At 33.9% G+C, this 13,967-nt stretch overlaps 1 protein-coding gene across 3 annotated transcripts; it reads left to right on the forward strand.

Moving 5' to 3' along the window:
* The first annotated feature begins 1,216 nt into the window (after nt 1-1,216).
* On the forward strand, nt 1,217-12,594 carry LOC140979718 (choline/ethanolaminephosphotransferase 1-like). 3 transcript variants are annotated; one of them, XM_073445266.1, is made up of 19 exons: nt 1,262-1,398; nt 3,203-3,212; nt 3,306-3,356; nt 4,420-4,497; nt 5,842-5,917; nt 6,033-6,055; nt 6,138-6,238; nt 6,589-6,683; nt 8,905-8,973; nt 9,205-9,274; nt 9,675-9,738; nt 9,817-9,857; nt 9,931-10,015; nt 10,454-10,516; nt 11,368-11,426; nt 11,580-11,635; nt 11,807-11,879; nt 12,189-12,257; nt 12,399-12,594. In XM_073445266.1, exons 1-18 carry the CDS (start codon nt 1,262-1,264, stop codon nt 12,208-12,210), a joined length of 1,173 nt encoding a protein of 390 aa, XP_073301367.1. In that variant the 3' UTR covers nt 12,211-12,257; nt 12,399-12,594. The 3 variants fall into 3 exon arrangements, with proteins under 3 accessions (XP_073301369.1, XP_073301367.1, XP_073301368.1); XM_073445267.1 differs by having other exon boundaries at nt 11,583-11,635; nt 12,399-12,592; XM_073445268.1 differs by lacking the exon at nt 3,203-3,212 and having other exon boundaries at nt 1,217-1,398.
* The last annotated feature ends 1,373 nt before the right edge of the window (nt 12,595-13,967 follow it).

Consider the following 13,967-nt stretch of genomic DNA (forward strand, 5'->3'; position numbering starts at 1 on the left):
AATCCATCAATATTTTTTTATTTTACAATAAGATGATCGATTAATCATTTTATGTAAATATACCTAAAACAAAACCCTTCTTATAGCATAAACTCACCTTCGAGTTATCTAGGGAAAAAATATGATCTTTATGATTTTATAATTATTATTTTTAAGATGAAATGGTCGTAACAATCTAATATATTAGTGTATGTTACCAAATAAAATTAATTATCATTTGATTACGAAAATTAAGAAATTAATCCCCGACAAAATTTTTTTTTTTTGTATACTAGGTAGGTATAAGTCCATGTTGCAGTCTCGACCACAAGTCAAAAGTATTAAATAATCTCTGATTAATTGACCATTTCCATAAATTATATGTAGGGTCCATCTATTAAGTCTCTTCACAATTTATTATTTTTGAAAATCATATTATCGTTAGTATATTATTTAAACACAAAATTTTTATGAAACCATGTTACATGTTAATTTTATGATAAATATTTTATTGAAGTCAATTATGAAAAAATATTTTTATTTATGTCAAATTTTTTATTTTTTATCGTAAATATGGACATAGTTAATCCGTCTCACGAATAAAGATACGTGAGACCGTCTCAAAAAAAACATATTCTTATTTAAATTAATATTTTGATACACATGTTATATGTTTGTATAAATATTTTATTTAAACTATGTTTTTAATGTTTAATCAAGGGCTTTTTTAAACTCTCTGAAAATGCATAATGTGAAAAAATATATAGATGTCAAAGATCACTAATAATAATAATTACCTAAAATAAAATAGATAATATTTTAAACATATCGATTTTTAAAAATCATTTTGTTTTAATAAATATGGAAATAAATAGAGATTTTTCATTAAATATAATAAGAAGCTAAACGTGGCGCAATTAACATCCTATCACTTAAAATGGAAAATTTATGAGTATTATAAACACTTCCTTTTCACTTTCCAATGTCCTCTCGATGTCCCATACTATGCTCGATACGCCGTTGGTGAGATTCCGTTTTCCTCCCACTTTTGGATCGATCTCTACGTACACGGAGGTGAAATCCCTTCTTCCCTTTTACGAATCTGTATGCATTTTCCGAGATTCTTGATTCGATCTGTGACTGTCTTCGAATTTCTTATCCATCTGCTTGAAATTCATTTTCGATTTGAGCGTTGCGAAGTTGTATTTTTGGTGCAGGTTGTGTTTGGTTGGAGATTTGTGGGATTATTATTTGTTGAAGGTGTGGTTTTGGAGTAATTGGGATGGGATACATAGGAGCACATGGAGTTGCGGCACTGCATAGATACAAATACAGTGGGGTGGATCACTCGTACTTGGCCAAATATGTTTTGCAGCCCTTCTGGACTCGTTGCGTTACTTTCTTTCCTCTTTGGATGCCGTAAGTTTTTTTGTTCTTTTTTCTTTTTCTCACTTTGGGTTTGTTTGTTTGTTTTTTCAACTTTGCTGTTTATTTTTGTGTTTTTGAAGTCCTCTTGATGTTTTTGTGCGCGCATATTATGTTTGAATTGTGTTTATACTTTCGAGAGACAAAAATATACTAACTTGTTATGATGCTTAAAGGGTTGCGAATTATTTGCTTCTGCATGAAATTATCAAATTACGAAGGGAAGGGCATGCAAAATAGTAAGATCAAATGGGATAACTTTTATCTTTTGTCTAGTGAGTTATCTCTATAAGATTAACAACCGTAAAAAATTGACGATGTTAGCAATCAATAAATGTGACTTTGTAAAAATTATGTATAATTAAGTGTCTGGAAGATCTCCTGCTTTCCCTCATCCTCATCGGTCTGCCTGGGCTGGCTGAAGGTACTCAGAGTATGAATGTACCTTGTGCAATCCTGTTACTGGCTTTATGGAAAGCATCTGACAATTAAATATCAATGTTGCTAATCTCATCTGGCTACTGGATATGCTGACAGTTGCTGGTTCTGCCAAGAGTCACTCAGGATTGAGGCCCAGAGAGGCAAAGAAAAAGGGAAAACTTGTTTATGATATATGGTTGTTGGAATCATGGTTGACACATTAAAGAATCCTATTAGACTGGTTCTATTCTTGATGGGTTTTCTAAGACAGTTGTACGAGCACAAAAGCTTGATGATATCCTTAAAAAATGCCGAGTTTAAATAGTTGGAGCTTGGAATCTTACAATTAATGCTATATTTAAGTAGAGGACTATTGATTATTGGATCCGCCCTTTGAGTGGTAGCAGCAACAGAAAATTTTGCTCCTCCTAAAGTTCCTGGCGATGATGTGAGTGGAAAGACTTTAATTCCATGTACAGATTATACATATTACAGAGGATGTTTCAAGTCGAGGTTACAACTTTCGACAAGTACTCCGAAATGGTTTTTGACTACTACAGCTAGAAAAATATGGTTGCAAGCCTTATGAGCAGAAAAACTCAGCAAGGGATGGCCGCAGAGGTGTAGGTTATCCCTTAGTCAAGGCTGACTGCTTTTTAATCTATGAATTCTTTGTTCCACTCAAATGAGTGGTATCACCTACAAATGTCAGTTTTTGGATTATGCGATCTATTTGAAAAATAAGCTTGCTCTCTCCTTTAACAGCAAAAATTATATATGTATTTTGTTGTGATTCGGAAAGAAGTGCATTAAATCTTTGAAGTAGTGTCTCAGTGTACCGAGGGGCTGGTCACCCAGAAGAAAAGTTTGAAATGACAGACAAAAGAAAGAGGTTTAATTTCTAATCATAATGAGACTGTATATTAGGACATCAATCGTTCGAGAATTTTCAGAAACTCCATGGAGCAATCAGTCTCTCGTGTTTGAGGGCTTTCTTTTGTGGTCTCAGGTCTGTGCAATGATGCAATTTGGAAAGGATAATTCTCTGCTGGGAATTTATGTATTTGTTGACCAAATATACCAAAAGTTTTCAAAGTTTGCTTGTTTTGCATCTGGGTGTCAATTTCTGATTTTTTTTTCTTTCACTGTTGCATCCCAATCTTTTCTGCAGATTGTTTTTGTCCTTCTACCTCAGTTCATTCTTTTGAGTGCTCAGCTATATACTGTTCTAGTTATTTAGGTAGCAGCGCTTGTGGAGTTGTGTATGCAGTATGCATTATGAATTCATTTATATTCTGATATCTAGTAACGATTTTTTTATCGATCTTTTATGGTGACTAATAAACTTTTCTTTTGTGTCTGGGCTGGATACTTTCAGACCTAATATGGTAAATGTTCCGTGAACTCGATTTTGTCTTTGGGTAGAATTGGTTACGGCATCTTTTATCATTTGTGATGGGTTTAAATGTTTTTTTCATCAGATCACACTTACAGGATTCATGTTTTTGTTGACATCTGCATTGCTTGGATATGTAAGCCCTCTCTCTCTCTCTCTCTCTCTCTCTCTCCCCCTCCCCCCCTCCAATTGTTAAGTGATTTTCCATAGCAAAAACTTAGCTTTTAATTTTATAAGCTTTTGGTTTTCTTTTATCCAAACGAATAAGCAAGTTAGTAGCGGAGTTACATTTCTTATAAATCTTTTCTGTGATAATGTTTGACAACATGCAACTGTAAATACTCTATGTCTATGTGTAGTGGCATTGGAAAAGAGAAAAGGATGTGATGCTCTTTAGAAGTTGGTTTGATAACAAGGATGGCTGGTTGTATGGATTTGTATTTACAGTATTAATAGTTAAGACTATATTTAGTGTGTAGCAATGTCCATAAGCCTTATGTTCAGTAAGAATATAGTGCTTTTAAAGGGCACACATTCTGTCCATCAATCTCATCAGTGCCTCCTTTAGAGATTTCATTGTAATTCTTCAATTGAGTAGTTCACAATATTTTTTTCCTTTCAGTGTTCTAAATAGCGGTCGAGGCGGTCGCCTCGTTGATAGGCGGCCCTCGACTGCCCCTCCTTTGCATCAGACGGCCTCTTTAGGCGGACCTAAGCTATCTGACGGCTGAGGTGGTCAACATTTTTAAAATTCTTGTCAACTCAATTAATTTTAAAAACATAGTCGAAGTTAATTAATTTTAAAAATCTAGTCAAAGTTAACAAATTTGCTTTCTTTTGTTTTTATTTTTTGTTCCAACTTTATTGATTTTCTTGTTAATTTGCATGTATATATTTATTTGCACCTTGTCTAAATTGTATTATATCGCATGAAGATTCTTTATGCTTAAAAATTATTTAATTAAACATCTTACATAAAAAGTGATGACTATTTGTGATTATATTGCATAATTATATATGATTACCCGTAAAAAATGCTTAAAAAAAAGTCAACCGCCTAGCCAGCCGAGGCGTACAACACTGGTTCCTTCATGCCTTTGTCCATCTTTAATACACAAGTCTATTTTTTTGTTTATTAATATAATTTCCTTGGGGTGTTACTTAATCGTGTGACCTCATTCTAAAAATATCTGCTGCAGTTATATTCACCTCAATTGGATTCACCTCCGCCAAGATGGGTTCATTTTGGCCATGGTTTGCTGCTCTTCTTATATCAAGTATGCTCGTGTTTCTAGCAGCGTTCAGGATATGTTTGGAGTTGTAGACTCATAGTGTCTTCTATTTTTGAAATATCTTGGAGTCTGAACGTAATAATGTACACAACATGGGGGTTTGTTTCATTTTTTTGTGCAGTTTTTTACTTGTATGATGTTTTTTCTTCTTTATTTTGTTTTTTGGGTGTGGGGGTATGGGGGAATCTGGTTTGCATTATGTTCACCATTCACTTAGTTGGATTTTTGTGTTGGTCCAAATAACGAAAGGGGTTTACTTTAATATGTCATAACGTTTGAAATGATGTAGTCAGTGTTCTAAAGGCGCCTCTCGACCGCCCTGCCTACGCATGAGAATGCTGTTTTAGGCGGTTCAAGCTATACGGCAGTGGGCAGGCGGTCGAGGGCAGTGGGCAGACGGTCGGACGGGTGAAGGCGGCGAGTAGGCGGTCCACGTGAGACAGTCAACATTTTTAAGTTATAGTAATAAATTTTAAAAACCTAGTCAAAGTCAACTAATTGTAAAACTCAAAATCCTAGTTATTTAAATCACACCCCACTTTTTTTTTTTTTTTTTTTTTTTATAACTTTTGGTTCTCACTATCAACCACCAAACCTACCACACAAACTTTCCGCCGCCGCCGCTAGCAGCAAGAAGCTTTAGGTTAGGCATTGTATATTCATTATTTAACATATTTTTTTATAACATTTCAGATTTTTTTATTTAAAAAAACAAATTTATTTTTTTCCTATTATTATTGATTTATTTTTGAAGATTAATTGCGGAAAAAGATAAACAACCGGAGTTGGAATTCAAGTCAAAGTCTAATGATATTGTTTGGGATTATGAGGTGTTGTTTAATAAAGAGAAAAGGGATTGAATCACATGCAAGTTGTGTAAGAGACTTAGTAAAGGAAGAGTTTATAGGATGAAATATCATATTGCGGGTATTGTAGAACAAGTTGAAGCATGTTCTAAAGCATCCGATGAGGAGTTTATATATTTATTTGCATATTATTTAGATGATATTATATTGTATGAAACTTCTTTATGTTTAAACATTATTTAATTACACATCTTACATAAAAAATGACGACTATTTGTGATTATATATGATCATCTATAAAAAAGTACTTAAAAAATTCAACTGCCTAGGACCACCCCGCCACCGCCTCCCGCCATTTACAACATTGGATGTAGTCATTTGTTAAGATTTTCAGTTACTATTACGACAATTTCAATTTTGTTAAATCTTCTTTTCATCTCCCAAATTTTACAGTTTTTTCCATCATCTCTTTTTCCCACTCTCTTCTCATATTATTTCTTTGATTTTGAAAAATATATGCTAGACTTTTGATGCTGTTGATGGGAAGCAAGCAAGAAGAACAAATTCTTCTAGTCCATTGGGGGAACTTTTTGATCATGGTGAACCTTTCATTCTGTTCATTGTTGCTTGTCGTCTCCATGGCATTTCCAAATTTTTATTCACTTATTGTTTGCTAAATTTTTTAACTAATTTCTGTACTTTACCAAATCCCAGGATGTGATGCTCTTGCGTGTGCGGTATGTCTTTGAACTTTGAGTCACTCTTTTCTCTAGATGTTGCTGTAGTGATTCTTGAAATTTAAATATAAACTTTTTCCAGTTTGAATCCTTGGCGTTTGGAAGCACTGCTATGTGTGGACGGAATGCTTTCTGGTTCTGGGTTATATCAGCGGTCCCTTTTTACTGTGCTACGTGGGAACAGTAAGTAAATTGGCTCATTCATGTTGCTGGTTCTTTACAGGAGCTGAAAACATTATTGTTACTGTCTATTGTGGATGTGTTTGAGTTATGTCGTATGGATCTGAAATTTGATTTTAATAATCTCTCTCTCTCTCTCTCTCTTCCTCTCTCGTTTCCTCGTGAAAAGGTGGTTGTAGTCCAAATGGGGAAAGTATCTTTTTTTCCCTGCGCTCTGTTTTTTAGTAGTTAATTTTAGCCTTCTGGATATTTGGTGGAATATTTTTGTATTCTTCTTACTGTTAAGCAATTCCCATATTGCAATTACTTGCTCTTTTGCTAATTTATTAGTTTTGCTTCCTTTTGTTTTGCAGCTTTTTCACCAATACTCTCATTCTTCCGGTTGTAAATGGACCAACTGAAGGTCTTATGTTGATATATATGGTCCATTTCTTCACAGCTATAGTAGGTATTGCTTCTAGCACTTTACTTCTCTATCAAGATGTAATGCCCGAATTTTGAAAAAAATAAAATTGTGGCAGTAGTTGTGATGGTTTATGGCTTTACGTTATGGTATGAATGGTAATGAATGTTATAGAATGAAATAGATAATGGATGGGTAGAATCAAAGGTTGAATTTGAGCTAAATAGGTAGTGGAAGTGCAGAAACGGTATGAAAAATGTGGCAGTAGTTGTGGTTTTTAGCATAATGGTTTGTATATTGATCCAATTGATGTGAGGCCACTTTTATTAGAAAGATAAGACATAAGTCTATAACTTTCTTATTTTGAGTTTTGGTCAAATCATTAGGGAAGACGAGCCAAAAGCGCCCCGAAGTGTGTCGTGCGTATCGTCGTTCCTACAATGACACATGTTGGGAGATTGAGCATAACTTTTTACTCAGACCTCCAAATGACATGAGGCCAATTGGAGATGCAAGCCAAGACATAGGGCTACAACTTTGTGGTTTACCACTTTCGCAAATTCTGAAGTTAAAAATACGTTTTGGGCAGAATTCCGCGCGCCATCGCGCAGGATCCGGCGCCTAGCGCGCCGGTTGCTGAAATTTTGGTGTTTGGGCAGCAAGGGGCGCGCGGCTGCGCCAAAACACGCGCCATGGCGCCCAGCACTTGTACAAAAAACGTGTTTTGGTGTTGGGAAGGCATAAAAATCGAATGGTATCATGATTTTCCTCATTTTTCTTCTTTCTCTTCCAACGAAACCCTCATTCCTTCCATTTTTTACATTTCTTCTTCAATCTATGGGAGAATTGTTCAAGGAAATTATGAAATGAAGTTAGATTTGTGATCCTCTCTTCAAGATCTTCAAGATGGTGTAAGTATGTTATATTTTATTCAAGTTTGGAAATGGGTTGAAGTTTAGAATTGATATTTGAGTTGATATTTGAGATATTGAGATGTTGGAGATGTTGAAATTGTGTTGGTTTGAAGTTTAAAATGGAATTGAAGCCAATGACAAAGTAAAGGAGTTAACTCTTTAGCACGCATGTCATGTGTTTGATAAAATGATTCAATAAATGTTTTTATGGCATATTGCGGTTAAGAAATTTACGGATCTTGATTCGAAGCAGTATTGAATTAATTATGAATTTTGAACAGAAACTACTCTGTTTTGATAGATGATCAAAGTTCTTGAGTTATAGTAGAATTCAAAGGTTCAAGACTTCTCACCTACACATTTCGATCTTCTTTTGGTAATATTTGAAAGGTATGTTACGGTCGGTAACATACGAGGTAAAAGTATCATTTTTATTTTAAATTGAAAATTCTATGGCTCGATGAATTACTTGTGATTTGATGATGATTGTGGCCTTGAGATGAGTTTATTATAATATCGAAATGATGATATTGATTTGCATCATTACATTGCATATTGAGCCACTTGTTGATTCAGATTTGATATGGCGGAGGTCGCCTTGATTTATTGATTTGTTGGACGTATGGGGCTATAGTTGAGTTGGCATAGTGTATGCGGAGGTCGCTGCTATGGCCTGAACACTCTCTATATGCGCACCATAGTCCTGGGATTGTAGAACACAGCACCCCACCTCGAGCGGATGAGTCGGTGGATGTTGCTGGGGGATTCTCTTTCCTTGGGTACCCTATGACCAGATGATTCACTTGATCTTGAGATTTATTGATAGCCCACAGCTTCTGATCATGCATTGCATTATATTGCATCTTTATGAATTTAATATGAAATATTTGTCACTTTAATTCTCATATGTTATTGATTGTATCATACTGGGTTTATACTCACCGGCATGTCCGGTACCTCTTGTTTTCATGTGCTTGACGGTAGGTGAGGCGAGGCTTGGGATGCCAGAGTCCAGCTCAAGGCGAGGAGATACGAGTTAGAGTGGGATTCTCGGGTCTTAGGAGCTATTTTATGATGTTGGGATTTTTTTTATTTTGGCATGTTGAAAATTATATTTCAAACATTTGAGACAATTAAATTATTTTGACGATGTTTATGTGGATTTGTGAACCACAAATTATGTATTTTATTCGATCATTTGGTTTGTTACAATTATAATTATTAGTATTAGATATGGGACCCGGGGCCCCACACAAGAGCCTTTGTTTTTTACTTTTGTTGTTTGTATATGTTTTCATGCATAAATCTGCAGTGAGACTATGAGTTTTGAGTTTCATTTGTTATTTTTTCAGGTGCTGAGTGGTGGGCTCAAGAGCTAGGAAAATCTATGCCTTTTTTGAGTTGGGTTCCATTTATTAATGGTGAGTCTTGTAAAATCAATGACAAAGGAACGATTTAGTGTTGGTTCTGTTAACACAACTACGAAGATTGAAGTGATTTCCATGTTATTGTAGCATTGCATCAGGTTCTATATTTTGTTTTATCCTACGACGATACCAGTCTTTTTCAGGCTTTGTACCCCTTTTGTTTATTATTTCTATATTATGTTCTGGGTTGGCTTTTTATGATTTGCTTTCTTGTTTTTCTTTCAGAAATCACAATGTTCAAGGTTGTTCTGTCCTTCATGATAATGTTTGCTGTTATACCAACAATTGCATTCAAGTGAGTACAATCAATTTGGACTTTCCTTTGGAAGAAGTTATTTACCAATTCTTTGAATCATTATAAGCTGACCACAAACAATTAGGTTTTCTGCTTCACTGCATGGAACTGTTAGATGGTATAAACCTTAGTTTGCTGTACAAATTTTCATTATGCATACTATCAGGAACTCGAGAAGTGTCATTAGAATTGATTCACCGTCCTATATGTTTCTTAGAGGTCATAGGTTTCACGTTCGTAGTGAGGTCTAGCTTTAAAATGAGTTTACATGTTACTGATTTCGTATTAGTGTTCACTTCAAATTTAATTTTGAAGTTGTTGATTCTCTAGCAGCTGCACCAACTTTGATACTCTTACTCATTATGCTTCAATGTGTTTTTAATTTTAAAGTTCTGTGCAGTGTGTACAATGTTCATCGCGTTGTCCAGGCAAGAAAAGGAAATATGTTTCTAGCTCTGGCAATGGTATATATGTTTGACATGTATAATATCTGACCTTCAATTTTGTTCCTTTTTTGAATCTATTTTCTCTTATTTTCACAGCTTTATCCTTTTGGTCTGCTGTTAGGTGGGGTTCTTGTGTGGTATGTCTTGATCTTTATCATTCACTTTGCTTTTAGATTTTTTTATGTGCTATTATTGATTATGACCCTTCAGGGACTATATATCTCCTATTGATTTAATGGGAAACTATCCACATCTAGTTGTGGTGGGAACTGGGCTTGCGTTTGGGTTTCTTGTGGTAAGATGTTATTGATGTTGATGCAGTTTTGGAAACCACATGATTTTATTGCTTATGTTTTTTTGTTTTGGAAAATATGTCATAATACTGGTTGAAATTAGTGTTTTTTAAGTTTGCTTTGGGATCAAGTAGTGGGTTTAAAATTACTCCCATAATTGGATATTTGAATATCTTGGTTTGGCTCGAAAAATTTTGAAGTCCATGGATTTTAGAGTTACTTAAACAATTAAAATGCATTTGTATTGAGGATTTGAAATCCAAATCCACCTAATCATTCCACCTAAATGTTGGCTCCGTTGTTATGTGTGCTTGGTCAGATTACATGTTATTGATTTCATGTCCAAGTGATTATATTGGCTTGTGAGATTCTCAATTAAAGCTTACAATCTTGTACTTTAAGAAGCTTCTGCTACTGATTACTGAAACATTGTTTTGCAGGGAAGGATGATTCTTGCTCACCTATGTGACGAACCCAAGGGCTTGAAAACCCACATGTGCATGGTATGAACTCATTTTAGTTACATTGCAGTTTTTGCACTGAGTGGAAGCGTTATCTGAGTATTATGTACCTCAATTCTCACTCTTGTGGCTCTTGAGCCCGCACAAGAGGGACTTTGAACTATTGGCCTGCTAACTAATACTTTGCCTCCATCCTTGTTTTACGAAAATTATCAAAAGTTGCTGGAAGAATTAATTGTAATAGTCTAATAAAACTATTTACACCTCTGTCACACCAACATATAATTGTGTATTACAACTGCAATCTGCACATCTGATGTCATTCTGTTGAGCCTCCTAGCGACATTATGCATGATATTTTCCGCTAGCATCTATTTCTTATTCGTATTAACCCATGTTGCTAGAGTAGAATATTGCAGTTTTAGAAAACTGCTCACCTTTCCCGCATTTTTATGGGAAATGGGGTATGATCTATTCTTATTCGTGATAACCCATATTGCTGGAGTAGTATATATCAGTTTCAGGAAACTGTTTCCCACTTTTTTATGGGAAATGGAGTATCACATCAATCATCGGTCTTTATTCACTGGTCCGAACTTTCCCTATCTAATGAATGATCAAAATGTGAGCTAAGTAGGTTGATTGTATTTTGATGACGATGTTTGCAAAAATTGCACAGAATTGCAATTTACTTGCTTGCACCAATACTTCATATGTTGTTATGTCTCGCATATTTTTAATGGATTCCTTCCATGTATTTGATCGTGGATTGGCTTCACATTTTCATTTGACCGTGAAATTAAAGCTGTCTTTGTTTCAGTAAATGGTCGCCAATCTGCCTTGCCAGAGCCACATTTCTTTGTGAGCCTCACTTAATTGTTTATTTTCTGCAGTCTTTGTTTTATCTGCCATTGGCCATTGCAAATGCTCTCACTGCGATGCTAAATGACGGGTGTGTGGTGATTTTATTCAGCCGATGACATACGTTATTGTTATTTTTTTTTTCAGCCAATTACTTGCACTATTTGTATCTCTTTTTCTGAAATGGAATATATGGAATATTCGCTTTAAATAAATTTGCACTGACGAAATCTTTATATTGTAGCAGAGTTCCTTTGGTAGACGAGTTGTGGGTTCTTCTTGGTTTCTGTGCATACACAGGTTTAATATTTTTCGCATATACGAGTTTTCATGCTATTCACAATCTTCTAATAGAATCCAAGATGATTCATCTAATATACTGAATCAATTGTTGACACTATGTCCTTTACCTTTCATATGTGGTCCACATCCATCATGCACGAGACCTTAAATTTTCTATGCTTTGTACAGGGGTTCTCTATCTACACTTTGCCACTTCAGTCATTCATGAAATAACAACAGCCTTGGGAATTTATTGTTTCAGGTAAAGTATACCATTTTGTCCAGGAATTCTTCAACCTGGACGTGTTGAGAGTTTTGCTATTTCTCTCTTTACGTCTGAACGTACCTGATAACATCATGTTTCTTCTAAATAACAAGCTACCAATACTTAATTTCTCGTTCTGTTTGTGAACTCCTCACGCTTGACTTATATGAGATCGGTAGTAGATTTTTTACTTCTCGAGATTAGTGCTCATCAGTTTCTCTACTGTTGAAAATTTCAACATATTTTTTTTACTATCACATTTGTTAAAAGAACTAAATGCCATTATGTATGTTCAACACATTCCAGGATAACAAGGAAAGAAGCTTGAGCTTTGATATCAACTCTCTCCCAAGCACGCTCTTCTGTACTCTTCAGGTTAAAAAATAAAGATTTGGTTCCCTCATTGAAATTACTGGGTCTAACCTGAACTATTTGTGTTGTTTTTGGCTACACCTTCATGCTACTTTCTCGCGATACTGCTCAACTTGATTTTTATGTGCCCCTTCTTATTTGCAGATATTAAATTCATCTTCTCACAGTTTCTAACTCACCAGCTCCAATTTTTGGCTATGATCAGGTTTGTATATTCTTATTTTAAGTTTGTACGGTGCATTCCTCCAGATTTGATACATGGGAAATGTCTTATTTGTGTGTTGTAAACTGGCTTATTTTATAGGTCGATTGATTACAATGTGTTTCTTCTTCTTAGCATCTCACTCATTTCATCTAAATAAATATATAAAAGCACCACACTCGGTTCTTAAACATGCGATGCTAGCGTAAAACATTCTTTATATATTTCGGAAAAGTTTTGTATATAATTTATAATTTTACGAGGATTTCACAAAATCGCCATTCTTATTTCATTTTTCAGGTGGATGTTATTACATGTACCTACGGGGGTTGATGAGATGTTACCATAATATCTCAATCGTGTATTCAAATGTCTATATAATATTAATGTTGATAGTATTATGTACGGTAATTTAAGAATGAATAGGTCGATAATAAACATTTCTATTCGTAATTTTCAATCTCGAAAAAACTGATTCCTAGGAAATCATGGTAACATTTGTTTGTGTTATTATAAATATGCTTCCCTCGTGCTATGCGAAACAAATTTTTGCTTTATTCTCTATTTATGTTTTTTCATAATAATTATATTTTTATTTCTTTATACCATCATTAATATGAAAACAAAAAATTATAATCGTAAACATATCGACGAAATATGAAAATAATATGCCCACACTATGGTAAAATAATAATAACNTTTTGCAGTGCCTCCTTTCTTTCTATAAAGTATATTTTCAGGTATTATCAGAGATTGTTGTGTGCTTGTTTTGAATTGCGATTGCATATTTACCCGATTGGTCATGGAAATTTTTCTATGACATCATGCCTCTAGGAATTTATAGAACTTTTCGATATATTTATGGAATTTATAGAACTTTTCGATATATTTATGGAACTGTTCGGCTTTTAGTAATTATTTCTAAAGTTTAAAAAAAAAAATCAAGATTTACGGAAAAGAATTAATTGTTCATTTTGAATTAGAAATAATTGTTGGAAATCATTTGCTAACGCCCAAGCCAAATTCCTTTTCTATAAAGAAATATTCTATCGGATTAATTTGTATTAATGATAACTATTTATACAATGTAACTTTTATTTAATTCACTACAAAACTCATAACTAATAGAAATATGTTTAATATGAAAACAAAAAATTATAACCGTAAACATATCGACGAAATATGAAAATAATATGCCCACACTATGGTAAAATAATAATAACAATAATAACACCAACAACAACAATAATAATAATAATATATTCAAGTAAATTATATTTTGGAATTCAGTAAATGTTTGTAGAACGTTTTAAAATTATTGAAAGAATTTATTTGTTCACTTTTAAAAATTTGTATTTGCTTGTGAAAAAATAAATATTGAAATAGGATAGTTTTCTTAATTTTTAAAATTTATAGTATTTTGCGATTCTTTAGTTTTATATTATTAATTTATTATAAACCAACCATTGGAATGAATTATTGGATTGCACTGATTCTTGGTTTGACTTCAC

Source organism: Primulina huaijiensis, chromosome 6 (assembly GCF_012295235.1).
Source record: "Primulina huaijiensis isolate GDHJ02 chromosome 6, ASM1229523v2, whole genome shotgun sequence".
Taxonomy (NCBI): Eukaryota; Viridiplantae; Streptophyta; class Magnoliopsida; order Lamiales; family Gesneriaceae; genus Primulina; species Primulina huaijiensis.